The sequence below is a fragment of the Nipponia nippon genome, unplaced genomic scaffold (genome assembly GCF_047370975.1).
Source record: "Nipponia nippon isolate SJK-2023a ecotype South Korea unplaced genomic scaffold, ASM4737097v1 scaffold_4, whole genome shotgun sequence".
NCBI lineage: Eukaryota > Metazoa > Chordata > Aves > Pelecaniformes > Threskiornithidae > Nipponia > Nipponia nippon.
In genome coordinates, this window is record NW_028262358.1 from 82,648,266 (window position 1) to 82,675,205 (window position 26,940).

At 36.3% G+C, this 26,940-nt stretch overlaps 1 protein-coding gene across 2 annotated transcripts; it reads right to left on the reverse strand.

The window, feature by feature from the left end:
- Window positions 1-392: 392 nt before the first annotated feature.
- UFL1 (UFM1 specific ligase 1) lies at window positions 393-22,759 on the reverse strand. Of its 2 annotated transcripts, none has more exons than XM_087776507.1 (19): window positions 22,654-22,759; window positions 21,716-21,861; window positions 20,618-20,646; window positions 19,752-19,849; window positions 18,804-18,918; window positions 17,440-17,570; window positions 16,725-16,783; window positions 13,182-13,328; window positions 11,803-11,978; window positions 10,900-11,079; window positions 10,400-10,520; window positions 7,482-7,604; window positions 5,392-5,512; window positions 4,262-4,425; window positions 3,005-3,135; window positions 2,783-2,863; window positions 1,951-2,036; window positions 1,330-1,510; window positions 393-622 (listed from the first exon to the last, which is right to left on the reverse strand). In XM_087776507.1, exons 1-19 carry the CDS (start codon window positions 22,728-22,730, stop codon window positions 410-412), a joined length of 2,379 nt encoding a protein of 792 aa, XP_087632633.1. In that variant the 5' UTR covers window positions 22,731-22,759; the 3' UTR covers window positions 393-409. The 2 variants fall into 2 exon arrangements, with proteins under 2 accessions (XP_087632633.1, XP_087632634.1); XM_087776508.1 differs by lacking the exon at window positions 22,654-22,759 and adding an exon at window positions 21,526-21,544 and having other exon boundaries at window positions 21,716-21,815.
- Between the last annotated feature and the right edge of the window lie 4,181 nt (window positions 22,760-26,940).

Genomic DNA, 26,940 nt, shown 5'->3' on the forward strand with positions numbered 1-26,940 from the left:
ACAGGCTTGTATACACTTATATGCAATCCTTAGATCACTATAAAGCCAAATCAGAAAAGTGAAACTATAAGCCTGTGTGTGTATGGAACAGAATACACTGTTATTTGAAGAACAACCATTTCTTGAGGCCTCACTTGAAGATGCCAATTAAAAAACACTAATTTCATACCCAAAGTGTCCACAACTGTGCTCTGTCACATCTACATTTAATGTGTGCTACACGTACACTGTAGTAGTACATAACAAAACTCCATTTGCCACCATCACCCAACAACTGTGTTTCCTGGCTGTGATCTGCAATTGCTAGAAGCCAAATTTTATAGTCAAGCATTTTCTGCTATCCTTTCTTTCAGGATAAAAAAAATAAAATTTGACTGTATCATCGATGTGGATGCACTGAATAATAATTTTATTCCTCTGTAACAGAAGATTTCCTAGGTCTGAGAACAAGATCTTTGATAGAGGTAGTGATTTCCTGGAGCTCTTTTCGAATGGATTCTGCTCTTTCCTCCTCTTCCAGGTTATCTGTTGTGTCACTGTCTCCCTGTTCAGTTTTCTTAGTCTGGCTGATCAATTGTTTCACTACTAATCCCTGGTATTTGATTAACAGAGAATGCTGATCCTGAGGGAAAAAAACAGAACAAAACAAAGGAATGTCAATGTTACAGAGAAGGTATACAGACCTTTTATTAAAGATTAAATTTTTAAAAGAGCATTCTCCCATTCTTGCCTAAAGAGGGTTAGTGATACATAAATATATTTCCATCAAGGTTATTTTGCAACCTAAATTCTGAGAGACATTCAAAGAGGCAGAAAAATGAAAGTGTATCCAGGCTGCAAGAACAGGACAATCAACCACTGAAGCAGGAAAGCAATGCAGTTAGTAAACATCACCAGTTTTGACAGTTCAGAACATAGAATTTCAGTATTTTTACTTTTGAAGAGGTGTATCTTTCTTTAAAACTGAATTAGAAAAGTTTAAAAAGCAACCATGCTCTAGCTGGGAGGAAAGAGTGTAAAAATTTTCAGCTACAAGAATTGTAACATCCCCCAATACACAGCTGTCTCTATGGATAAAGGCAAAAGCTACAGTACTAATGACAGATTGATTTTTAATTTTATTAAAAAAATATTGAAGACAGATCCCTGAAATGATAGGTTTGAAATACAATACAGATCAGAGAAACTGTATATTCTGTACATAAGGTAATGATCAGACATGAAACACAAAGGTGCCAGTCTTATGCAGCAGAAATAGTACAAGGCACAACTTTTATGTTCTGTCATAGAAAAAAGGTACTTTCCCCTTAAAAAGTTAGAAAGGAATACCTCTGGGATCTTGCCACTTAGGAAATTAATGATCTGTGGTACTGATCTTCCTGGTGCATGAAGCATACAGTGGGTTGAAAACTGAAATAACAGTACTGATGTCAGGTGCAGAACAAGAGCTGGATCTTCTGTGACTTTTAGCTGTTCAATCAGAGCTTGCCTATGCTGAAACAGGACTTGCCTAAGGAACAGAAATACATTATATAAAAATATGTTGCTCATTCTGCCTTACAGTAGTTGATAATAGACTCTAAAGCATATCTAACTTCAATTAATTTTAATTTTCTCCTCTGACCAACCATTTCTTTATGTGAAATTCCACACTAAAAATAAAAAAGCCAGCACTGTTGTAGCTCAGATTGTGAAAGGCCCCTAGAGAATTTATAAACTATGTTGCAGTAAGCAGTGAGTCAAGCAAATTACCTAAATATGAACTCCCCTCCTCCTTCTCCCATGAAATTAGGACTGCTTGACTTTGTATTTTTCAGTTAAACAGTTTGGAAAGGACTGCTTCTTACTTACACATTCTGTGTGACTGCTGCCAAACTAACCATCTGACATTTGTGCAGCAACAGAGCTACATTGCACATACTGTGCATAGAATAAATAAAATTAAAGTACCTTTCCTTCTTTTTGTCTCCTTTTTTCACCATAATACCACAAATATCCACTGCAGAATCAAGGCACGAAAGAAAATCTTCTACACTCTATTAAAAAATGATATAAATATTTAATCTGTGTTAGCAAATTATGAAAAAGGTCAACTACTGTTCACAATTAATCACACGAACAGATGACTGAATACATTTGGAATAAACTATGGAAGAAAAGAGAAAGTAAAAAGTACTTAGTAGAAATTAATTTTATTCATCTTTCATATACTTAAATACTAAACTAAACTATAATCTTTAAAAATGGAACTAAAAAATGAATACATGTTCTACAATTATTTACAGATATATTTTTTCTTAAGAAACGTATCGGTTTGGCCTTTTGCATGAAAGAATTAATAAATTACTTTCCTTTGTACTTACACTGCCATAATCTGACGGGTTTTTTTAACTATCCAGGATTTTACTAGTTAAGAAATACATGGGACAACAATCAGGAACTTCAGGAACAAAATACAAGAAACATCAACCACTTTAAACTTCAGATTCTCTCTCAGCTTTTACTTTTCTCACCTGCACGTAAAAGATACACTGGACTCCATCTGGAAGCAAAGAGCTAGGTGACTATCAGTATCAAAATGCAAGATCGTCTCTTCACTTCTTAAAATTCACAGATATGAAAATGTACTTACTCCCACTGACTTACACAAATTCAAAACATTATTTTGCTTTCATCCTTCACAGCAGCAGCAGTTATGTACTACACTATGTATGTCAGCTTTTTATTAGCATTGTATCAGCAGAACGGAAAATCTGAGCTCAAAGATTCTGGATCACTTTACCTTGCCATTCAGAGAAGTATGCAACTTAGTTAAAGGACCTTTGGTGTCTTCTGGCAATTTACCTAAAATCTTGGTCCGGACCTGTATGAGACAAAATGGAAATAATCTGTAATATTAATTACCATTTTAGTTGTAGGCATATTTAAACAGAAGATAATTAAATATTAAATAAACATCACTGATCTACTTGAGACTGTTGAAAAGGAACTGTTATCTGTGTACCTCACTTGTGATTGTAGAATAATTTTCTGTTGTCATCATTGAATCAGATGCCAGGAAGTTGAAAATAAGATTTGTAACATCTGTACAGACAGTCTTCAACAGGTGTTTGGCAAGGTTAGTCTGAGTCTCATCTGTTAAAAGAATAAGTGATTGAAAGTAACTTCTTACAGTTATCTGATTCCTATGACAGTTATCACAGCACTTCCTAACACGTGGACTCTATCGACCCTGAGTAGTATGAGAAAGTTATGCGGATACATGAAGCTGACGTCCCTCATTTGCAGTTGCTTACAGAACATTCTTCAGTGGAAAATGTGAGCTTTCAGGTCCATAAGCGCATTTTAATGTATTGATAGTATTTCAAAGGTGTATTTGTATAAGCAGTAAAATAGTCCCTGCGCAATCCTCCTGAACCACTAATGAACAATCACTGCTATCCATCAACAAGTAAAAAGTATGTAAAGGAAAAAGAAAGTATGTACACGACAAGCAGGTAAACAGAAGAGCAGTCACATGACTTTAAGACTGAAACAGTAGAATTTCAGAAAAAAGAGGCTACAGAACACATGTAGAAGAACAGAGTCTAATGGGAAATAATACCATTTATTCCTAAACATAGGAATATTTTTTTTTTTGCTAGTGTTTCCTTTTGTTGTAAGTTTTCCGCAGGGAAAGTTCTAGAAGAAAGCTGAATACAGCAGAGAATCTTGGAAATGTCTACAATATTTTCCTAATGCAACTTTTCTGTCACAAAATATAGGTAGCTAAAGAAGACACCTTACAAAGTAACCCACTGCAAAATGAATCTACACCTTTTTGAAAAACTACCCTCAAGAAGCTGCTATTTTTAGTATCAAACACAAAAGAAGTTTTAACAGGGGCTTCTCAGAATCAGGTAGTACTGAAGTCTTTCATTAGTGACACAGGTGACAATGAAGTAAGCTTACTATTTTTTTTCTCTCCCCCGACAATAAAAGCTGGGAAGGGATGCAAACACTTTGGAAGGAAGGACAGGAACCCACAATTATCTTGACAGAAAATATAACAGACTATGGATATGAAATAAAGAGAATGTATTTCAGTAAGTGTGCAAAGCAATGCACTCCGGCATAAGGTCAGCGTTAGGCAGTGTAAACACATCTCTAAGTCTTTCCTTTTTAAACTGTTGCTCTTCTTTGACCTTGAATATAGATTCTGGAACAAATTCAACATCCTTGAAGGTGCATATTAGTTTTTTAAAGTACATATCTATTGTACCTGTGAAATGCTTTATTCCCTTTTCAAATAACCGAATGTTGTTGTACAAGTTTGAGAATTCCTCCTGCAAGTCCTTCATAGTCTGTCTTCTGCTAGCTCCAGAGGAAGATGTTGAAGATGTAAAAACAGAACGCACAACTTCCTGATAAGTTTTTGTTAAAGGCCTTAGAACAGGGAAGAAAAAAGGAGAAAAAGGGAACATTAAGCAAAGTGTAAAACTGTAGGTGGTTTTTCCAAATATATCGGCAATAGAGAAAGCTACCTCATTGCACGGTAAATAAATGGGACATGCACGCCACAGAATGGTGAGATAAATAAAAAGCAAATTGAAATCAGAAAAAAGCACTAGGAAAAAAAAGCACTAGGAAATTAAAATGTACTTTCGTAATTGCAGAATGCATGGTATGTAAATGCTTGCCAAGGTTTTAACTTAAAACAACTCCTTAATGGGAACAAGATGAAAGATAGATTTCCGGAAGCAACGCTAATCATAAACTCTTTCAGGGGTCCATGGACAAATTTCAGATCAATGAGAGCTGTAAGAGGGGAAGACTTAAGTTGCATTAAAATAGCACAGATGCTTCTAAAGGTGCAGTTACCACTGCACTCCAAGCTTATTCAAGCTTGGGCTGTTACAGTCCTATCATGTGCTTTTTGCCTGGAACACACATATTCACATCCTCTCTCTTGTATGGAACAACTTATTCATCTTTGCTTAGATCAGTTTGCTGACCCAGCTTACTACCCAGTTCGCACAGGTACCAGCGGAGCCACAGAAGATAGGGAACATGACCGTATACCAAGGGATGTACAGAAGATGGGACTGGTGAAACTCCGACATGGATCAGTGTAAGGGGGTGGAAATACACCCATGCACCTGAAAATATGCTTGCTGACAAAGGACGCAGGACCACCTACTCCTAAGCAGAAGCATTATTTCTCATTACTGTCTCAGCATGGCTTTCTAATACATAAGCAAGTATGTAACATGGAGCTGTACAGGCAAAGAATATTGTGGTTCACTTCCACCAGGAAAACATTTTTTTCTAAGCAAGAGAACAGACTGAAGAGAAGATTCATCTGAAGTGAATCACAGACTTTTCTAACTCCAGTTGAATTACTGAAATTACCTTATTAGATGTTCAGCGAGTTCTGTTATAAGCTCTTCAGGGCAATCCTGCATGTGGGTCTTTAAAACATCCTGAATTTCCTCTTGTGACATGAAAGGGAACTCCGGCTGCTTATTCCTACCTATAGTGGCCATGAGGAACATTCATTGAGAAAACATTATATTTAGTTTTGCTGCAGTTACTCTGTGGCATGAGACACTGAAATGCCTCCAAGTCCAAACCTTCACAGAAGAAATGCATTACCAACAATGCAAACAAAGGGACGACTACACATGACAGTTAAATTTTACACATACGAAAAACTGACAATATTTCTCTTTTCATCACTTAGAAGTTATTTTCTGTAATAGACAACTTTAGTAGTATATGAGGACACACATTTTTGGTGAGGCATTTCAACCTGCCTGGCCCATCCATTAGTTTAGAAACGATGATGTCACCAAGACCAAATAGTTTTTTTAAATGCCAAAACTGAATAGAATGTTCCTATTTGAAGGATTTCACAAGGTTGGTGGATTTTTTAAAACCCCATTTAGTATGGTACACAATCATGTAACAGAGAGTATCCTAAACTTGAGGTTACAGTATAAAATTTAAGACACGATAAAGCAAGAATGTTAAATCAGACAAGAAGTTCCAGTAATTAAATCAACTTACATGCTGCTTGTAAATGCATATGAATTAGTGCATCTGTATTTTGGTTTTGGACAAAATATGAAGTTTGTCTGTATGCTGTAGAATTTAGCTTTTACATATAAGAATGAGATCAGGATGATGACAGGGAACGAGAAAAGAACAGGCATTCAATGTTCCACATGCAGCATAAAACAGGTTTATTCTGCACATAAGGTAACTGAACGAATGGAAATCAGTGATGTTCCTAGTTGTGTCACAGTAGCAATGAACAACATACAAGGCTATATAAACAGGTGGAAAGGGAGCTTAAATCAGGTTTTGGAAGGGTCTTATTTCTATTTGAATGGTTATATCTGAATTTATCTTGGGATTTGGGTTCAATCTATTTATTACAATACAGCAGTACAAGCAGCAACAATTGTAAAACATGAAAGGCTACACCAAAAAGAGGTGATTTAACACTGTTTTACTCAGTAACTGAGCAGTCTTGAAAAATAACTTCATTTATATGTGAATTACAGTAATCTATTAGAATAGTATCATACAAATTAAAATGTTGTACTGAACAACTTCAAATATCATGTTTAAAAGTATTTTTCAGTCAGTATTGAAAGGCTAGATACTATATATATAATGGAAATACACACTTCTGGTACTCCATCAAATAAAAGAAATAACACATAATTATGATTGTTTCATTTGCAACCACTGTTTACTAGAAGTCTCACAAAGTAGGCGTTTACTTCTGAGGAAGCCACCCATGCTCCTTCTAATGGTAAAGGCAGAGAAATGGGCACCAATAGGGAGGGACTCAAACTCATCCTGTAATACACATCTAAAACAAGTGAGACAGATTAGGCCTTCAAAGTACCTACTTTCCTCCATTACAAAGTCAACAGTTATAAAGGTAGCTACCTCAGATGTAAAAGGCTCAGTTAACCAGGATGAATCTTACTTAAAATATTAAAACTTTATTTTAATCCCCCTGAGGAAAAACATCTAAGTACCTTTTCATTGCTATAATTTGTTAATTTAAGGTAATTAAGCTTTGGAACTGGATGAGAACTTCTCCATTTATCATACACTATTCAGCAGGTGTTAAGAAACCAAGTATAATATTAATCCCGAAATCTAAGGCATTTTCTACATAAAATAAAATAAAATAAAATAAAACAAAACAAAATAAAATAAAATAAAAAAAAAATGCTTTCATTTCCTCTACTTACATTTCTTTTCTAAAGACTAAGTTATATTTTTCAGTGAATACGGTATGTCCATTTCATTTAAATAGCAACATCATATCCACTGATACAATTCTAACTAAATAGTATTCTCATCTTCTTTGATATTTTACCTGACCTTATCAATACAGCGAGGAAAAACAGAGACGTGGAAAAGCAAGTGATAAAAACATGTCAGTATGAATAGATAGTGCTCAAAATAAAATGAAAAACCTGTGCTAGTTGCTTGCGACTCTTCATCACTGTCAGCATCCTTTCTCCCTTTCTTCTTGGTTTTCTTAATCTTGATCTCTCTAGCATTACCACCTCCTCCTCCTCTCACGCTTCCACTGCCCTCTGGTGGAGAATTATTTGTTTAGTACACAGTAAAGCTGAAGCACTTAAAAAGTTTACAATATTATGGTATTTATCTGCATTAATTTAATGCTGAATTTAAAAAAAAGAACCTGATTCTAAACATAACCTACAATACATATTCCAGAATCTTAGGGCCATAAGTTTCATTCCTAAGGAAAAAAAAGCAACTGAGTCAAAGCTTTGTTTAAGCTAATGTCATTAATAAACACATAATCATATCAAATGTACATACCATTAAAAAAAAAAAAAAGAGCAGTATCTTTTTTCAGTTGGAAACAGATGAGATACAAGTGTCCATAATGTAATAGGAGGTTTTCTGTTGGCTGAAAATAGGCTCTTAGGAAGCATTTAGCATTTTTATTCAGTGATGCTGAATTACTGAGCTGTTCAAAAATATTCCAGATAATGTAACTTCGTTAACTTTCAGAGAAAAAATCCTATGTAGTAAGCATTTATCCAAAATATCCTTGGAAGCATGCATTCAATTAATTAGAACACTAATTCTTTTTTGACTATTCCTAGATGACTATAAAACAACTAGATGTTCCAGTTCTGACAAAAAACAAATTACTTAGTTCATTCGTCCCGTAATCCATGCATTCACACTGCAGACAGGATCTCAATTTCCAATACAGTCCCTCTCCAGAAGGTAAGCTGTTCTGCTGTTTGTTCCCCTTTTCACAGCTTGTTCCCTTCTTTTTTCACTTGAAAGAAATTTAAACTCCAGAATAATTGGTTCTATACATGCACGAAGTCTTGAGAAAGTAGTTATTTTTCCATTTAAATATAAGGTCCAAGATTTCAAGTAACTACATTATCTAACAGTACTATCATTTAAGAAAAGGAAACACAAAGGCAAGATGTTACTACTCACAAAGCTAACTGCATCTGTTATGAGCTATAGATGGGCTTTTAAATGTTACTTTGCAGGAACAGCAAACTAGTTCACTTGCAGCTAGCAGCGGATGGTGTACTTGTGAGACCTTCTGAGTTGGTGTTTTTCACAAGCTTATTTGAAATGTGACTGCATTCAGCTGAGCAGATACAAACTGTGTGTCAACTGTGCAACATACTAGTTATTCTGGAAACAAGCTCCCTTCATTCTGTATTCCACTTTAATAGCCATACAGACAAAGCTGCAATTGGCAGTCAAGATCTTACCCAGAGACGAAGCAAAAGAGACTACTGCCAGAAAAGCCATATTTTATGAGAACAGGATACATGGTCTGTAGCCTACAGAAAGGATTTCAAGAGTACATGCCTCTACAGATACTTCTTTGTAAGACTGTTGCAAATGGTATTATAAATACACAGTAGAGAATTTATCTTGAAAACTTTCATTAATCCAATATATGGCAGAATCCACATTTGTATGAACTGCACTAACACTATGCCACATCAGGTTACACTTAACAATAGATATTGATACAGTCATGTGCAGACCTTAAGATAGACAATGTGACATTGGCCACATTCTGCCAATACGCACTAACAACATCTAATCCTTAAACTGTGATGTTGATTGTTTTAAGGTAATACAAAAACAAAATAAGGTAATACAAAAATAATTCAGGGTAGTGCTTGCTGATGGTGCAGCGTATGTTACCTGTGGATATGAATGTGTCTAGACACGTAGTACATGCTCAGTAGAGTCTCACTCCTCAGAGGGCTGGAAACTGAAGTCATTCTATTTATGACAGTTCAATTAAAGTTCAAGCTTCTGTGCCTGAGCTATGGCCTAGAAAAACCTGCTCTCTCTTGTGGCAAGAGTAACTTTAGTTTCCGTGTCAACTCAGTCATGGCCTTTTTTAAAGCAGAATATAATGTTTTATTTTGCATATGAGTATATTCAATTAAGCTAGATGCATCAGTGCTCTAGTTCTATTACTTTCAGTAGCACATAGAACTCTGCATGTGAGTTCAACACAGGTTGCTCAGCTGTGCTGTTCCAACACAAGAGCCACATAAAGTTTTTTGGACTGAAAATAGTCTTCAGTCTGAATAATGCTTTAAAAACCAGAAAGATTTGAAAGGGTTAAAGCCACACATTTTTATTCTTCCTCACATTAAAAATCTATTCCAAACATCCACCACACAAATGCAGTAAGGCTTGCGATTAATTTAACCCAGAATATACCTTAAAGTAAACTGTGTGAATCTCCAAATAACTGTTATGCGTGCAAACAACAGAAAATTGTCTGGCGTGGGATTCCTAGAAAAGATGTACAATATTCTCCAAAAACCCCCATCTTAATACCTCATTTCTCAATTTAGACAGAGCAATTTTGGAATTAACTTCTCAAGACTATTAAGGAATATTTTCATTTTCCTGGATCCCTGAAAAGTGGGGAGTAAGAGTGTATCTACACTGTGTCATAAAAAACAGTACAGAGGTCCCTGAGCTAATACTGGTTTGGTCAGTCCTCACTGCACAACTCAAGTCTTATGTGACCATACCGTATATGCTAATAAACGAACGTGGATTCCTTGCTTCTAAAGCCAGATGCCTTGTGTTGGACCAACTCAAGGTATCTTTACTGTACTTCCTCTGTGCTTCTAAATCTAAAATTCGTTCTCATGGACATAGCTTAGATATATCTACACCTACAGTATAATGATGAGAAGTGGTTGGATTATGTCTTAAATATCTTCAGCAATAGACTGGCGGCAACTAATGGACTACAAAATATAGTAACTTTATATTTGAATATTTCCAAGGCTAAACAAGCCTCTTTTTTTTTTTTTTTGGCTTAAGCTAAATATTGATGTCTTACCTGTTGCTTTCTTTCTTCTTTCATCCTTTTTGTCTTTTTTATTAGCATATGAATTCTCTAAACCAGAAGCCTGTTTTAAATCTTCTTCAGTAATTAAATTAACAGGATTATTTTTCATTTCCTAAGGTGAAGAACATGCACTTAATAGCAAAAAGATACACAGAGCAACAAAGGATATATATGGAAACATTTAAGCCATTTGGAAATATACTAGTATAACACCATGTTTTCCAAGTGCAACACATGAACAGGCATTTATTCCTCTCTTCAAAATTCAGCATCTGATCATACTGTTAGTGTGATGGTGTGCCCTGAGTGCAACTGAATATACATTAAATTACACAGATTACATATACAAACCTTTTCTTCATTTTTGCCCTTCTTCTCAAGCTCTATTTCAGATGAGATGTAAAGAGATGGTAACAGCAAATAGAAAGTCATGTAAACTATACTCCAGCACTCAACATATATTGCATCTTGACCAATAAAAGAAACTATACCTTTTCAGCTTTCTGTTGCATCATATCAGAAAATAAATCAGCACAGCTGCTTAGAAATTTCTCACTGACCACAATGGTGTCACTGAAGACTAAACCTGAAGAATTTTTGTTTAAAGATCTCATCACTTGCTGAAGCAAAATCCCAACATCTTCTACTGACAATGAGCTGGGCAGAAGAGTCTAGGGTAGAGAAAATCAAAATCACTTACATACAATAATCTGTTCTAGAATGGACAGACATACTTGTGTGCGGATAAATAGAATCCACAGACACCTCATTTGACATCTGTTACTATGTAGAATATATTGCCCTTTTAAAATTAAACTTGTAATTTAAGAGTAAATGCTATTTTAAATCTTCTAACATCCCAAACCAACATTGCTCTAGAATATGTGTTACCTCTGGGAAAATGCATGGCTACTTCCTCAAAATGCAGCTCAACAGGTACAGAGTAACACAAAACACAAAACAACGGCAGGCCTCCTTACAAGCGACAAAGTAGTGCTGTAAGGCCTAAAATTAAGATTTAGCCAGGACAAAATGGCTATTTATATCCCTCTGCTTACCAAAACTGTCATGAGTTCAGTTTAAGCTTTTTTCCAAAAAAAACCCCACAGAAATATATTGCTCTCTAGCAGAATACATTAGCACTAATTTTGAAATGAAAGTTAGTCTTAGGTATCTATCAACTGAATACTGATATGTCCTTCCCCTGTTTTTGTTCAGACCAACTTAAAGGCAAATAACGCCTTTTTACTCGTTATTTTACTTAAAGTGAACATTCTTCTTTGACAACATGGCATTTTCGTTATGCATATGTGTAGTTTCAATAAAGTATCATTTGACACAAAAATAAGACAAAATAAATAAATCCAACGACAACAACAGAAAGGATTGCTTACTGATACATCTATCCAGTTTCCAGAGCTGATGGCTTCCTCTACAGAAGCTTCAACTTGATCCACAATTTCTTGACCAACACAAGCTGCTCTCAGAAATAAGAGCTGTGTGGACTTGTATCTTTTTTTGATGTAGCTTGCTGGGTCGGGGATGCCAAGTCTGTACAATGCATCAAATTCTATAAAATAGTTAGATGTCTGTTACATTTAAGTACCTTCATATACATACAGGATCTTATGTGGTAATTTTTTTTTTGAAAGCAGGAAATAAAGAATTACCTATAGTTTTTACAGAAGTAAATGCAGCCTCAAGCTGATGCTGACCTAAAACTTAGTTCAGTACAAGCTACACCTAAACATAGTTAATAGAAACATGAAGATTAAATCATGGACATGACTTCGGTCTGAGTTTTGGAAAAAAATTTTTTTTTTCAGATTCTTATACCATTAAGTTTATCTTTGCAATTAATCTTCCCAAAGTACACTAACATAACATGAACAATATTTGCAATATATACAACGTCAAAATGTTTTGTTTTCAAAAGTTACTCCAATATACTCGTAGAATCATGCAATGCCTCACAAGCAAAGCATTTCAACTATTTGGCAGTTTATTCTTAGACATTCTGAAAACATTCAAAGACTTTGACAGATACTCTATCAGTCAAGCAATATTACAGAAACACTTAATACTACTACAGTAAATTATGCCGAACCTTTTCAAACTGCAGGCCTAACAGTTATTTAGGGACTGGCCCTTTGGGACCATAAGGGTACATTCCTCTGTTTATGCAGGTCCACATTTTCCCATAGCTCCTGTTTTAAAACACCACCATCCAGCATCGCGCAGCTTTAAGTTAGATAGACTTGTCTGGATTCAGATCAGGACACTAGTGCTACACGCTCCAGTTCTACAAGTTTCTTGTTTTGGAAGACAAGTTCCTTGTTTTGGAAAAGGTTCTCCCTGTGCACTGCGTGCTTGGCTATCTGGACTATTAACAGCCAAAGTTTGGTTGTAATCTGGACACCTGGACTGAAACTCCAACCATGTGGGTTAAACATGATCATCAGAAAAGTCTCCAACAAGCAATCTAAGAAATGTTTTCAGAACAGTAATAAAAGTAGCATTTGTACCTCTGTTTGTGAGAAATAAAGTTAGTGTAAAGCAGTATGGTTCTCTGCTGAAATACGGTTCTTTGTGATAACGTAACACACATCATTATAAACAAGATGGTCTTTTAACAAAGGAGTATAAATTACTGTATTGATTTCCACTTATTCTTGTGAGGCTTCACTCTAGACACTAGCTATATTAGGATAAGACCAATTACCTATACTAGTTTTAGAAAGATATTTTACCTACGAGAATATAGATTAATTACCTAAGTAACCGTTCTGCTTGAAAAAGGAATCCACCCAGTTGCTCTGCGTTCTGGCATAGATGTCTGGAACAAACACAGCCTTATCCTGTCTCCCACCAACCACAGTGCCTTTTAGACGACCAGTGTTAACAAGTTCTTCTAGCACAGCTACAAGAAGAAAATAAATGAAACGACTTTTTCACTTCAATATATCCATTAATCAAAACATAGCAATTATTTTCCCTGTTTTGTGTCTTCTTTTTTTCCCACCCATTAGTTGTCTGTGCTTGTTCTAATGAAACATTTCCGAGTTCTATCAATTATTTTTAACACTTATGAGAATGTCTTGATAAAAGCTATGGAAATCATACAATGTTTCAAAAGAGTGAGCCACAATGGCAGGATCAAAACACTTTTTATTGAACATACACCTGGACAGTTTGAGCTTTTAATTTAGAAAAGTAGTCATAAAAAAATCTTTCTCTGGCCAGACAATAAAATATATGAGCATTTTGTTAATAATGTTCTCTTTGAATTCACTGCTTGCATGTTAACCAAAACGGAAAAAAAAGAGAGATCTGAACATACTAAAATGACATGAAAAATTGCTACCTAAACTGCATAAATGTGAGCACCTCCTACTGGTGACCATCTTCATGGTTTACAATGTTCACACTGTTGCCAATAATAACCTCCTGATAATGCACAAATATTGCTGACAAAGAACATATTGGTAACTGGTAGTACCACAGCACTAAGCCTTTCTCAATGCTAAATAAGGTATTTTCAATCCATTAAAGGTGCACAGGAATATCTGATTTGCCTCCTACGTTCTGCTTTTGCCTTTTTGTAAGTCACTAGATATATTAAAAAAAAATCAGTGACATCAACTGCCAAGCTCTGCTGATTTCCAGAGCTTTGCTAGATGGCTTTTTTATCCTCAGTTTGTGTTGATTTCTATTTCATTAAAAGACAGATTTTATCCTGGAACAGAACATTAAATGGTATTGCATGGTACGGCTTCTTCCTCATTAAATATGAGTAGCAGTCCAGATTACAATGTGCTTAGTACAGCATACGGAGGTTTAGCTCACCTACACAGGAAAATTTACCTGAAAACCTGGTTCCAGAAGAAATACTGAATATTAAATCATGATTTTTTTTGTCAGATATGCCCATAGTGTAGATAAGCCTCTATAAGCTGGCAGCTATTGAACACAACTGCCACTAACAAAGGTGAACAGCACTTACACTGAAAAAATGTAGAAGAAAGAGAAACTGATTTAATCAAGATACAGCTTTATGTAATCTAAGATAAGAGCTAGAAATCACATCCTGCCATGGTTCAGTTACATTGTATAAAATAGAGCTTATAAGACAGATTCTGAAAATAAAATTAGATTTTTATACTTACTAATAGTTTAATTACCCTAGAAAAGAGAGTCAGCGTGCCTAATCTACTTAAGCAATTGTCAGACAATACAGTTTGGTTCTCTGGTTGCAATCTCAACTTGTTTTTATTCAAAGTTTTTGGGAAATAGAGTAAAACTTTAACAGATTTTCAAACAATTTTGTGGAGCACCAGCAATGAACTGCAGTCTTTAGAGAAAGGGGGAGAAATGAAGATGCCAATTAATTTTTGTATTATTTCAAGTGCCAGTTCTAAAACTCCAGGGCAGAGAAGGTGCTTTCATAGGAGATTTCAAAGCCCCTGCTACAATTATGCCTAGATAGTCTTTTGTTTTAAAACAAAACAATGGGACCTTTGCAGAACTACTGTAATCTCACACTTATTTTTAAAGGTGATTGAGTAGATTGTAGTGTCCTATTAGGTCTCTGTCAAAATCTGGCAAAGATGATGTGTCCCACCATGCCTGTCCTACATCAGCAACACAATATTCAGAAATGAAGAATATCTGTGCTTTCATTATGCTTTGTAATTAGTGTTTTAACTTAAACAGTTTCTCATTTCTAAAACTATTTTCTATCATAACTTCATGCCAGCTTAACATGAATAGCAGCACAGCTATGTGACAGAACGAAAGACTATTGTTTATCTTGTATAACACTAAGTGTTGATTAAATAATTAACTGTTTGTAAATTATACAAACAGGACACTGAACTTACATTTTTTTTCTGGAAGAGACACAAAACTGACAAAGACCACTTTAAAACACATTGCTAATAACGACAAACATAAAAAGTGAAGAGTATAAGTAACATTAAAAGATATTTTTCAGGTTTCCAGCATTTGTGAAATTGAAATGGTATCTCAGCAACTGGACAGAATAAAATCAAATGTGCTCTGGTAGTGAGTAAAAAGCTCTTTGAAACTTATGAAACTGCAGAGGAAATGAAATACAGTAAGAAAAACTAAAGAAAAAGATGAACAAACTCACTAAGAAAAACCCAAGAAAAAGAAAGCACTAGAAATACACTTAGCCGTCGTGATGATTACTGGCGACAGGAAAACACTAGAACTTCAATTCACATTAACACTGTACATGAGCAAAACATGATCATGTACTTGCAGGACCTGTTTGTAAAAGACTGTAACCACATACTGAAATTTTTTGAGTACTGCAACATTACTATAATGCAGTTTAACAGACTTTCCTTTTAATCTATGAATACCTGGATGGCACATTCAAAAAAAAAAAGAGGAAACCTTAAACTGATTATGTGAAAGTAGAGTGTTTATATGATTTTATTTACATGCTAAGATTTTAATTGTTAATGAATAAGCTTGTTGCAAAGAACAAGAAGGTAAGCAGAGAGATATTATAGTGGAGCTAAAGTGCGCAATGCCCTGAAGGCAAAAAGACCCAATCAAACACAAGAGAAATATTAACTTTGATGAGAAGACAGAGAAAACCATTAAAGGATTCCAAAGACCAGCAGCACTTGGTCAGCCAGCATACAAAACTAATGATGCTTGAAGCAGCATTTTGGACAGACAGGACAAGGTAGTCAAAGAAAAGCTGCAACATTAGAAATGAGAAACAATTAAGTATTGCCTAAAAGTTTCAGCAGTTGGATAGGAAATCTTTATGCATTTCTATTTAGAAAAGGAACTGCGGAAAATAAAAGTAAACAATTTAAGGATATGCTGTATCTCTCAGTATATAAAGACATTTAACTAAGAGCATAACAAAAGCTCTGCCTTCACTATCACAGAGAAAAGTCAATAAATAAAATCCAGAGCAGTTAATGACATTTGGCTTCATAAAATCTGTCCCCTTTTGTGTGCTTCACTGATAAAACCGCCAGTAGCTAAAGGCAAATAACGAAACAGATGACAAAATGAGTACTGTGCTTCTTGCATCATTCTGCCCGCAAAGGCATTGCATCAACATATGCTTTCATTGCTTTAAATACAGAGAACATCTCTTCAGTTATGGACAGCACAAAAAGTTTAACATTTTTTACACTAAAGACAAACATTGTTCTTTATTCCAGAATTAAAGCTATATACTAAAATGCTTCTTTGAAAGCATACTTCTAGTAATGAAGAATCTATGAATTAACTAACAAAAATACAAAACAGTCTGAATGAAACTCACAGTAAAGTAAATGTTCTTGAAATCCATACCGAGTGATCAAGTTACTTACAGGTGTAGGCCTTGGAAAAAAGAAAAACAAAACAATATAAGTTAATGACCTGAAATTGATGTGGAGAATTTAGAAATAAGAGAGGTTACTCCAGATGGACTAAACTACATAATATCTTAGCCCCAGGGTGCTACACTGATGCTTAACACAGCTCACAAGGTTTTAATTTTGAATTACTACGAAGTTATATCTTATAACAAAGCTATGATAATTATTATAAGGAAACTTCTGCTGTCCCAAGTTTTTCTCTTCCTACAAATGACACATAAGGTTATCGATTTAATAAGAAAAAATTATCTATAATCACATGCAGTGGGTAGACATCAATATGTAATTGACTGGGGAGTGGTGGAATGATAATGAGGACACATACCCTCCAAACAAATGAAAGAACTACTGATTAACATTTTCTTCAGCCAAAAAACTTAAGTATGTTGTATAGTGTATATTACTATACTTTCCCTGTTCTCCTTTCAAAAGGAGACCACCATTTCAAAAAAGTGAATCTAATATAACTAAATATTACATCCCAGGAACTGAACTACACTTAAAGAAATCTATTCATACGTCTTTATTTTCTTTTCTTTTTCAATTGCAAGTGAATCTGGTCCACAAAGACCTATAATAAAAATATTTTAATATGTGGTTGCAGGTGTTGCAATTTACCGAGTAATTGCAGTGAAGAGACCACGAATGCGTGCTCGATGCCGGGACACAAAGGCTTCTGTAAAAATCACCCCACGGTTTTCCTGGTCTAGCTGTCCATGAATAATTCTACCCAAACGCCTGGATAATGCCTGTAAATAGAAGCTGGGATGACTGCTAAAATTGTACATTAATGATGTTAAACAAAAATTAATCAAAAAATCTGTATTAACAAATCAGCAAATTAGTTTTGCTACGACAGACAAAATATTCAGAAATGAGGACTACAAGTGGAAATTATTATTTAGGTATATTGAGAATGTGTCTTACTACATGTAAGTTGATGCCATTATAGACCATGCTCCAAACTTGAGGGAATTCAGCTTTCCTAACAATGCCCTCTTCTACCAATATATGTATATCTAATAATGAAAGAAAACTTTGCAAAAGAAATAAGTATGGTTTGGAGATACACAGTGAAAACTAAGATTTAACTTTTGCATTGATTTTATATGAACCAGTGGCAGACTGGTTCACTATCCATTTTTTAAAACAGTCAAGATAAAAATTAGCAACAATAAACACAAAAGAAAAGGGTGCAACAGTTTATAAATGTCCATCCTTGCAAAGTGAACTAAACCCAGGAAATACTGCCCAGGAAACAAAGAGAAACCATGTAATAATTTTTGCATATTAGAAATGTTTTTGTAGAAGCTAATCATGTGACAAACATTAGAGGAATTCTGCTCATAAGCTGAGAGTCAACAAGGTTGTCTGTGGCACCTAATATGACTGTTCACCTAACACATGCCACAATATTACCCTTTGAAAAAAGTATCTTCCAAACAAAATCCAACCTTGACTGAATGTCAACAATGGTAAGAAAATTCTCCCTAATCCTTTCAAACACTACAATAGTCACTAACAAAGGTAAGTAGTTTTTTGTTTCTACTCTGAATGTCTGGCTTCAGCTTCTAGAAACAAACGTTTATTTTACCTCTTCTGAATAAACTGAAAGGTCTCTACCATTATATTTCTGCTTCCTGGGTAGCTAATGAGACTGACGAAATTACCTCTACACCTTTAATATTTCAAACAAATAAATTTTCAGATTTTACACCAATCTAACCTGTTCCTAACATTACTAATCCTAATCTGTTCCTAACAGTCATAAAGATTCTGAAGAAATTTTGCCCAGTAGCGAAAAGGCAAACATCAACCTCCATCTGTGAATAGCTGTTACACTGCAACCTTTATGTATCTAATATTTTTCTGCTTAGAATGACAAGCAGCTCATCACAATTAAAGCCATAGATATTGCAAATATAATAAAAGAAGGTGAACACAATCAATTCTGTATTTGCTAGGTAGGTGGCTTGCATCACCTGTATCAGGAAGTCTCCTGGAAGGTCGTATGCCTTGCAGAGTTCTGATATTGTCACCTGGCCAGTTTCCTGTAGTTTATCATTTATTTCTTCTGCTAATTGATCCAGGTAACTCCTTATTTAAAAATAAGAAAAAACCCCAACAGATTAAGTGTGAAATTCAAGATCAACCTGTTAGCCACATGCTGAACTATTAATTGACCTGGCATTGTACCTCTTTCTGTTGCATCTTTGCAAAAATAAACTGGAAGTTTTTTTAAATGAATAAAGGAGAACAATGTCTGTGAAGATGTGGGGTTTTTTTAAAAGCCTGCTAACCAGGTAGCTAGTATTAAAATTGACCATTTATCTGCTTGTATGGAACTGTGAAAAAGCAGGAACAGGAAAATATTATATGTCAATAAGACTTAGAAAAGGGCTTTAGTGAGCAAGATAGGTCTTAATTATTTCAAGAGAGCCGGGAACTTCACATTTTTTGCCAAGAATAAATCCTGCAGTACAATCAATAATAGAGACAACCCCGTAAGAGTATTACTTTTGTGGTTGTTAGTGTGCTGAATGCCATGAAACAACTTGCTCATACATCTTACGCTTGTGAGGTAAAGCAAGAGGAGGGAAAAAATGAGAGTGCTTGTCAATAGCTGGGGCAGACAGCAAATGAGATCTGGCTGCTGTACGCAAAGACACTGCGTAAGAAATGAAGCCTCTTAAGGGCAGGATACAACATTCAGTAAGGCCTTCATTCCCTGGATTCACTGGATGCTCTGCTGAGATAGGCCTCACTTGCCATTTGGAAAAGAAGCACTGATCACCACTAAACAGCTCTAGTAGCAGTCAAGAAAAATGTATATCACTTCAGAAGCAACAAAGGGTGGCCATCACTTTTAGTCTGCATTTCAAAAAATAAGAGAGATGTGAATTATACATATTGCTTCTGAAGGTACTCACTCATTTATAAGCTGTCCCAGTACAAGCTGAATAGTTTTTTCAGATTTAACGATGTCGTTAGCTCTGTTTTCAATGTGCAGAAGGTCCACATTTATTACCTAAAAAAAAACCCCAACAGAACCTCTTATCAGAACTTTAAATTGAAATTAATTCTCAAACACTGAGATATCACACTTACACATTCCTATGTCTTGAGGAAAGCTGCTTTTATTTTTTTTTTTCTATTATTGCATACATACGCAGTTAATCTGTGATTTGGAATAAAGCAGCAATGCTTTAGGGGGAAAAAGCTCTCACTGCAACTGTGATAAGGTTAAAAGAAACCTATATAATAAAAAATTTCAGAAAGCTACAAACAGAAAATACTAAATTGTCTTTCAGAAAGGTTTTCTGATTCCAAGTAATTTTACTCAAGCCAGAAGGGAAAATTAGTCATGGAGGAAGGCTACGGGAGGATAAAGATTAGTGGAGACAAGAGATTAATGAAGGAAGAGGGACGATCCAGAGAGGCATGCAAAGTTAATTATGAATGCTCCTGCAGCTTTAAATTTAAATGCGAAACATATTTCTTTTCTGTTTGTCCCCCTTAGTTTACAAAGGAAGAGTTCATAAAGAAAATCTGTATATTTTAGTGGTGATTTCAGAGGTCCTAGATTATCATTAAGCAGAGAGGAGCTTTCAATAAAGCAGTAAATGGATGGATTAAGTAATCTGCAATACTCAGACATGAGCTACCAGCTCTTCATAAAGTTTGTTCTCTTTTAAAAAAATAACTTAGCTGGAGTATAACTGATGAACTCCATATTTACAATATATATGGCGAAGAAAAGAAAGAAGCACATAGTTTTTTATTACTAAAAAGTTACCTGTTGTAAATCAACAATGTTTACTCGACCTTCAAAAGAAAGTACAAATATACTTTTAGTATATAAAACACATTTGAACAGATTTAGAATATAGCATAGTCCATCGTGTACAAAATATTTCTTCATTACTTTTTTGTAGACCAATCAAACCAACTTCAGCTTTATATATCGTCAAATTACAGAAACCACAGGTGGTCAGTGCAAGATATGCCATATTGTTCTACCCTACGGCCTTGCTGACAATCCAATACAGAAATTCCAGAAGTAAAAATCAGTGTTCAAACTCCCTCCCAATTAGTTTTTGCCTTGGTGCTGATCTGGATGTGACCACTAGTCCATGAGTATCAAAACAGAGATTGCCAAAACCTTCTATCTTTGCATGATACTACTAACAAAACCCAGCAACTTTAAATTCAATTCAAGCTATCCTATTGATATTATACACAATGGCATAACACAAACTGAGGCATACTTGTGGTAATTGTAAGAAAATTACTAATCTGTATGAACACAAGAAGGAAGTTAATTTTTCAAACATATGATGCCGTGAAATTCACCCCTAAATATAACTAAAAGTACAATACACTGTCTTCTCATTAAAACCATTGACAAAAAGCAGTCTGAAGTGTATTTGTTTCCTTAGATATCTAAGTCAGATCTTACAAAGTAGATGGCTCTTCATACTGGTAAAATAAAAGACCTGTCAGTGACAATTTAAAAATATTATTGTTACTAATGATATGAAAGGAGAATGATTTTGAAATTCTGAGTCAACGCCAAACATCTGGGCCAGATACCTAACCATACTAAAATGCCAAATTTCCTTCAAAAGGGTTCTTAGACCACTTCTACCTCAGAAATTCTGCAGTGGTGAAAATGAACCAAGTAACATACCTTGATATGCTTACCTAAAAGCTTAACATAGACCTGAAGTGAAAATAAAATAATAGTAAGTAAATTAATGTGTAGATGAAGCAATAGAAAGCAAGCTCACTTTTTTTGCAAGATTAAGCGTACTGAAGAAAACTTTCAAATTCTTTCTGTAGTCTCCAAAATTAAGTTCCAAATCCAGAGGAAGAAAGCAAATGCCACACTTACCACCACAAACGTGAAGCTCATCCCGGATCTCCCTACTAATCTGTGCTGGAGTGACATACTCTTTTCCATCAAGTGTGTGCACTACTTCCAACTGCTTTTCTGCAATCAGTTTAGTGACAATTTCTATACAGTTCCGTTCTGACAATCTATCAACAACATAAAGAATGATCAGTTATTCTAAGGAAGTACTTGCTAAAATTATCTTTAAATTGATGCTTCAAAAATACTAAACATAGGAAGAACAATGAAGATTACTTGCTGTTCTGCCTGAATACTTCTTAAGACAAATAAATAATTTCAGGATCCTACTTATCGTCCCCAAATCATCCATATGGCTTCACTTATGTGGGTCATCTCTCTAAAACAACTTTTACTCTTCTGAACAGCTGTCAGCCCTTTTTGCTGTAAGAATGCACCCGACCGTGAATTTAGGAATAGTTGTGCTTACAGAATTTGTCTTTGATCCTTCTGTACTTTTTTATTTTAGTTTTGTTTGTTTGTTTGTTTGTTTGTGATTTTTTTTCGTTAATAAAAACAAGTTCTGGGCAACAACCTCAACAGCTCAAGAACACATAAGGAAGAAAGGGAGCACTGGAGCCGTAACGATGTACAGCAGTTTGAACTTGACGGCGATTTAATACCCATGCACTTTCGTGGCCCTCATATACTCTCTGGGGGCCTTAAGACCCCTTGGGGCTCACAAGCACTGACACACAGGTCAGCGCCCATCAAAGGGGGGTTGCAGAGGGGCAGTGCCTGGTTGAAGCCCCCGGGACCCCGCCGTGTGTCAGGCCCCGGGGCCGTGGCACACCGTTCCCTGGGAGCGGGCTGGGGGAAGGGAGGGCCGCCGGCGCGGGGACGGGGCGCCAGCAGGCGGTCCGCAGCGGCAGGCGGCGGGCTCCAGAGGCCGCAGCGGGTACCGGTGCCGCCCTGCTCACCTGTGGGCCACCTCGGCAAACTGCGCCCGCTGGAAGTCGGCCGCCAGGCGCCGAATCTCCTCCCAGGCGGCCGCCATCGCCGCCTCGCCGCTACACGTCAGCCCCCGCCGGGCGGGCTACGGGCAGCCAGCGGGGACAAACCTCCTCGCCGCGGCCTCCGCCTGCAGCGCCACCTATCGGGCGGGAGCCGCCGCTGCGCTGCCGGGCCTCGCCGCAGCCATCGTCATTAAAAAAAAAAAAAAAAAAACCAAAAACCCAAGAAAAAAAGAAAAAAGCAGTTTCCCCACACAGGCCTGACTCCAGCAGCTGGAGCCCGGTGGAGGCAGCAGGCAAACCGTGTTGTCAGCAGCAAGGCCCAGCAAGGTGGCGTCATGGCTGAGAGGGATGCGGGTGTCGTGAGCTCAGGCCTGGGCAGCGCGCTTCGTCCGCTGCTGCTCTGCTGTCAGCGTGAGGGAGACTTCTCTGACAGGGCCAGGGCTAAAACTTGGTCTGAAATGTAAGCCGAGTTTTCAGCATGTTTGTGGAAATGTGAGCAACATCAGAAGATGACATTACTGAAAATTGAAACGTAATTTAGACCAAAATTAGGGTATGAGGTAAATAGTGTTGCCATTTAATGGCACTACTGTTACGCCATGAGAAGTGAGCTGAATTTACTTAGCTGTCAGAGCAGAGGTCAGCCACACAGTTTTAAAGGCCTTTTCGGCTGTCAGATGAAGTTGACTTGTCTGTGGTTGTGACTGGGAGTACTGCACACGGGAGTGCTCCCGCCCCGGGGCGAGCGGAGGAAGCAGAGTCAGTCATCGAGGCCCGCCACCTCCCCCGGGGAAGCAGCAGCAGGAGACTGTCGCCTGCCCGGCGTGGGGAAGGTGGTCCATGCTGCCGAGACTGGGTCATTGTCCCTCTGTATTTCTTGCTGGCAAAGTTCTCTGTGTGGATACTGATCCTGCATAGCCTTTGTTTGCACTGACACCATTTTCTCCGCCTTCCAAAAGTTACGGGAAAATGTCTCTGGCATAGTTTGTGTCATGCTGGGTGCAGTTTAAATAGTGTGAACAAATACTTTGCAAGATACTGACTTGGTAAATTATAATAGCATGTCTATAGTGGGATAAGTATGTGGCTTCGGTTTTACTGGTCATTTTCTTTGTAATGAGAACCTAGGGACGGGATTCATTTAGCTTAGGCAGCTGAAGTTAGCTGTTGAGGTCTAGTCTTGGAGCCTTCAGAGACAGTGAGACAGGCTCCTCAAATATTGTTGTTCAGCTCTTCCTAAAAAGTACATCTAAGACAAGGTAACTAATTACTCACTGGAGGTGCCTGTTTTTCTCCATTGCCAAAGAAGACAGCAAGGAAGATTCCTTAGCCAGATCCTTGATTTAGACATCAATATTTAGGTGGAATGAATAGTGTATTGGAAGCGTAGGGAAAAAATGTGATAGCAATTGTGGGAGCAACTTCTATGAAGATTACATAGAAAGAGGCTATCACAGGGAACATCAGAAAAAAGAACTGCGAACTTAGAACCGGATTCCTCCTACCTAACCTTAAACGTATCTGAAGTGCTTTAATTATGAGTATAGTCTGCAGGCTATGGAGAATCCCGCCTCAAGTCTGAATCTCTCTTTTTGGCTGGCCAAACTGAGCATTGAAGTTGAGATTCAAAAGTGAAATATAATGGTTTTGACCTTCACTTGTGTATGACTTGAATTCAAGCCACAGTTGCCAGATCTGTGGAAGTAGTCATCTGTAAATAGAGCTGGGCTGTTCGTTTTTTTTAAAGTTTAGATTTGTGTTTTACCAGCGTGCAAAGAAGGGGCGAATGAATCATGTGAACACACAACAGTTATAAGCATATTGATATTTCTAAATTGCAGGTTCTGTTTTGAGGCTGCAATCAAAGAGATTTTATAAGGACCCTTTTCCCTCAAGATGTATGTACACGTGCACAACATGTGCTTTAATATTTTCTATACCTAATTGTTATTCAGGTAACAATTCAGATTTTTTTTTCTGTAGAAATCAGTTTTCTTTAGACAGTTTGTAAATTAAGTTAAATCTTCTGTTGAAAATATAGCAACTGATTCATTTTACTATACGTGCACAAACCTCTTGCAACTGAACATTATTAGCATCTATTTTATGCAATAAGTATGTTGCTTAAAAATAAAATTCATACCATTTATTTTACTACCGTACTCCAAAGTTTACTCATTCCAGAGCCACCACAGTAACAGAAATGTTCTTATTTCATTGTTGCAGGTATATAAACTAAGTGTGAAGGTTTTTGTAGCTTTAATGATAGAAAAGGTTTAAATAAACCTTTACATAACTATTATAATATGTATTGATGGCCATATTTCATTGACACAAAGCAAAGCAAATAATTTCTTATGAAGGCCATGCACATTATTGCATTGATTCATTGTGGGAGTATCAATTACCCTGTCTTAATTGGGGACAATAAAAGCAAATGGTGAGGTTATTAGTCCTGTCAAAATGAATTGATGCTGTCTGTATGACATAAAGTACGTTATAAAAGTTCATATTGTAATACTCGTGTATGTTCATATGCACTACTCTGAACTCTCTCCTTGGAGGACTTGGAATTTCTACCAGTCCAATGAAGGAGAGTGAGTTAAAGGAGTGGGTTTTCAGTTCTGTGGTTGCTCCTACTTGCTGATGCAGTGCATTAACCACGAAAAGAGCAAAACTTGAAGAACTGGACTCACTCACAGCTGGCTGCCAGGTGTTAGAGAAAGTTATAACTAATGTTTTCCCATTTCAGTCAGCTGGAGATATTGTCTTCTAGCTAAAAGACCAGTAAAGGGTCGTACAGTCATTACAACATTTAAAGCAGAAGACTAATGTGACACTCAAGTACACAAACGTATTATTATTTGTGTAGAAACACCTAGGTCTGTTTCAGAATTGTGTCCAAAGACTCCCTCCAGGCATGTGTATTTCCACAGTCTGGAACATTGGCTCCTAAGGCTGAATAAGAAGGTCCTCTAATTTTTTAAGAACTCACTTTTCAACTCTAGAAGCCTTCCTGGAAGAAGACAAGAGCTCTGAAAAATCTGTGTTTTTCTTTTTTCCATTGTGATCTCTGTGTATACACATACTTTGGTTGCATATTTTATGGTATCTGTCTGTTGCTTTATAGCAATTATCCTGAAAAAGAGATTAATTAATAAAAAATAATTGAAAGAAGGCACTGATACAATGCCTGTTTGAAGTAATTAGTGATCCAGCAAAAATGGCCCTGGTGCATTCTCCTTTACTGCAGAGCAGACTCTTCAAACATTGATGATCTTGTCTGAAATTGTTAGTATTTATTTAGGAAAGAAGAGAATGTAAAGGTGTAGTCAGGCCTACTGCATTAAACCTGTCACAAAAAAGTATTGTTATTAATGCCATTGAAACCTGAATAGCTAGGGCTAATATCTTTAATTACTTCTGTGTCACTCCATGTTCATCTGTTCATCTCAAGATCGATTAGGAAATGAATCTATTGATAAAGGAAAATCCACAGGATGAGAGGACAATGCTACAGTGTTAAATTATCATGCAAAGGGTATGATAAATGTAATGTATAAACAAATTAAACTGTTAATATAGTAGCTGGGTTTTTTTGACCACGTTTTTAGCAGTATATAGAAAATGCACATAAAGAATGAGTAATGTGCAAAAGAACAAAGTTCCTAAGAGGTGTGGTTTATCAGAAAACTTTCTACTTGGCATAAAAAATGAATTTTCATATGCATAGTATATTTTCCTTTCACTCAGAAAGAGCAGTGCCACACCTTGTTCATCTGAGAATGGAATCAATCTGATATTAACCGGGGAATAAAGCATAAAGATGTGATTATTTGGTAGACTGGACTGTGTGCAGACCGTATGGTTTTGATATGGGGCATTTTGTTAAGACACCTGCAAAGACAGGAAATACCAGTGTAACCACTGTAATGATGAAAAAGTAGAAATGATGCAAATGGAAAAGACTAAATTGTCCAACAGGGTGTCTGAAAATAGTTTGTAAACTGGATGGAGTATAAATTAGAATTTTATTAAATGGTTCTTTCGTTGCACATATGTCATGATATTATCTTCATCGCTTGCTGGTCATCTTTTCCTACCAAGCAGCCGAGTTTGTGAATTTAAAAGGTTTAGCTATCAGGTTTTGCTCATTAATGTCCTTACTTTGATTTCAGCTATCAAAAAGGTTACCTCATGTCTCATTTGGTTTTCACTGTGCTGGTATACAAAATTTAAGTAACAATTTTG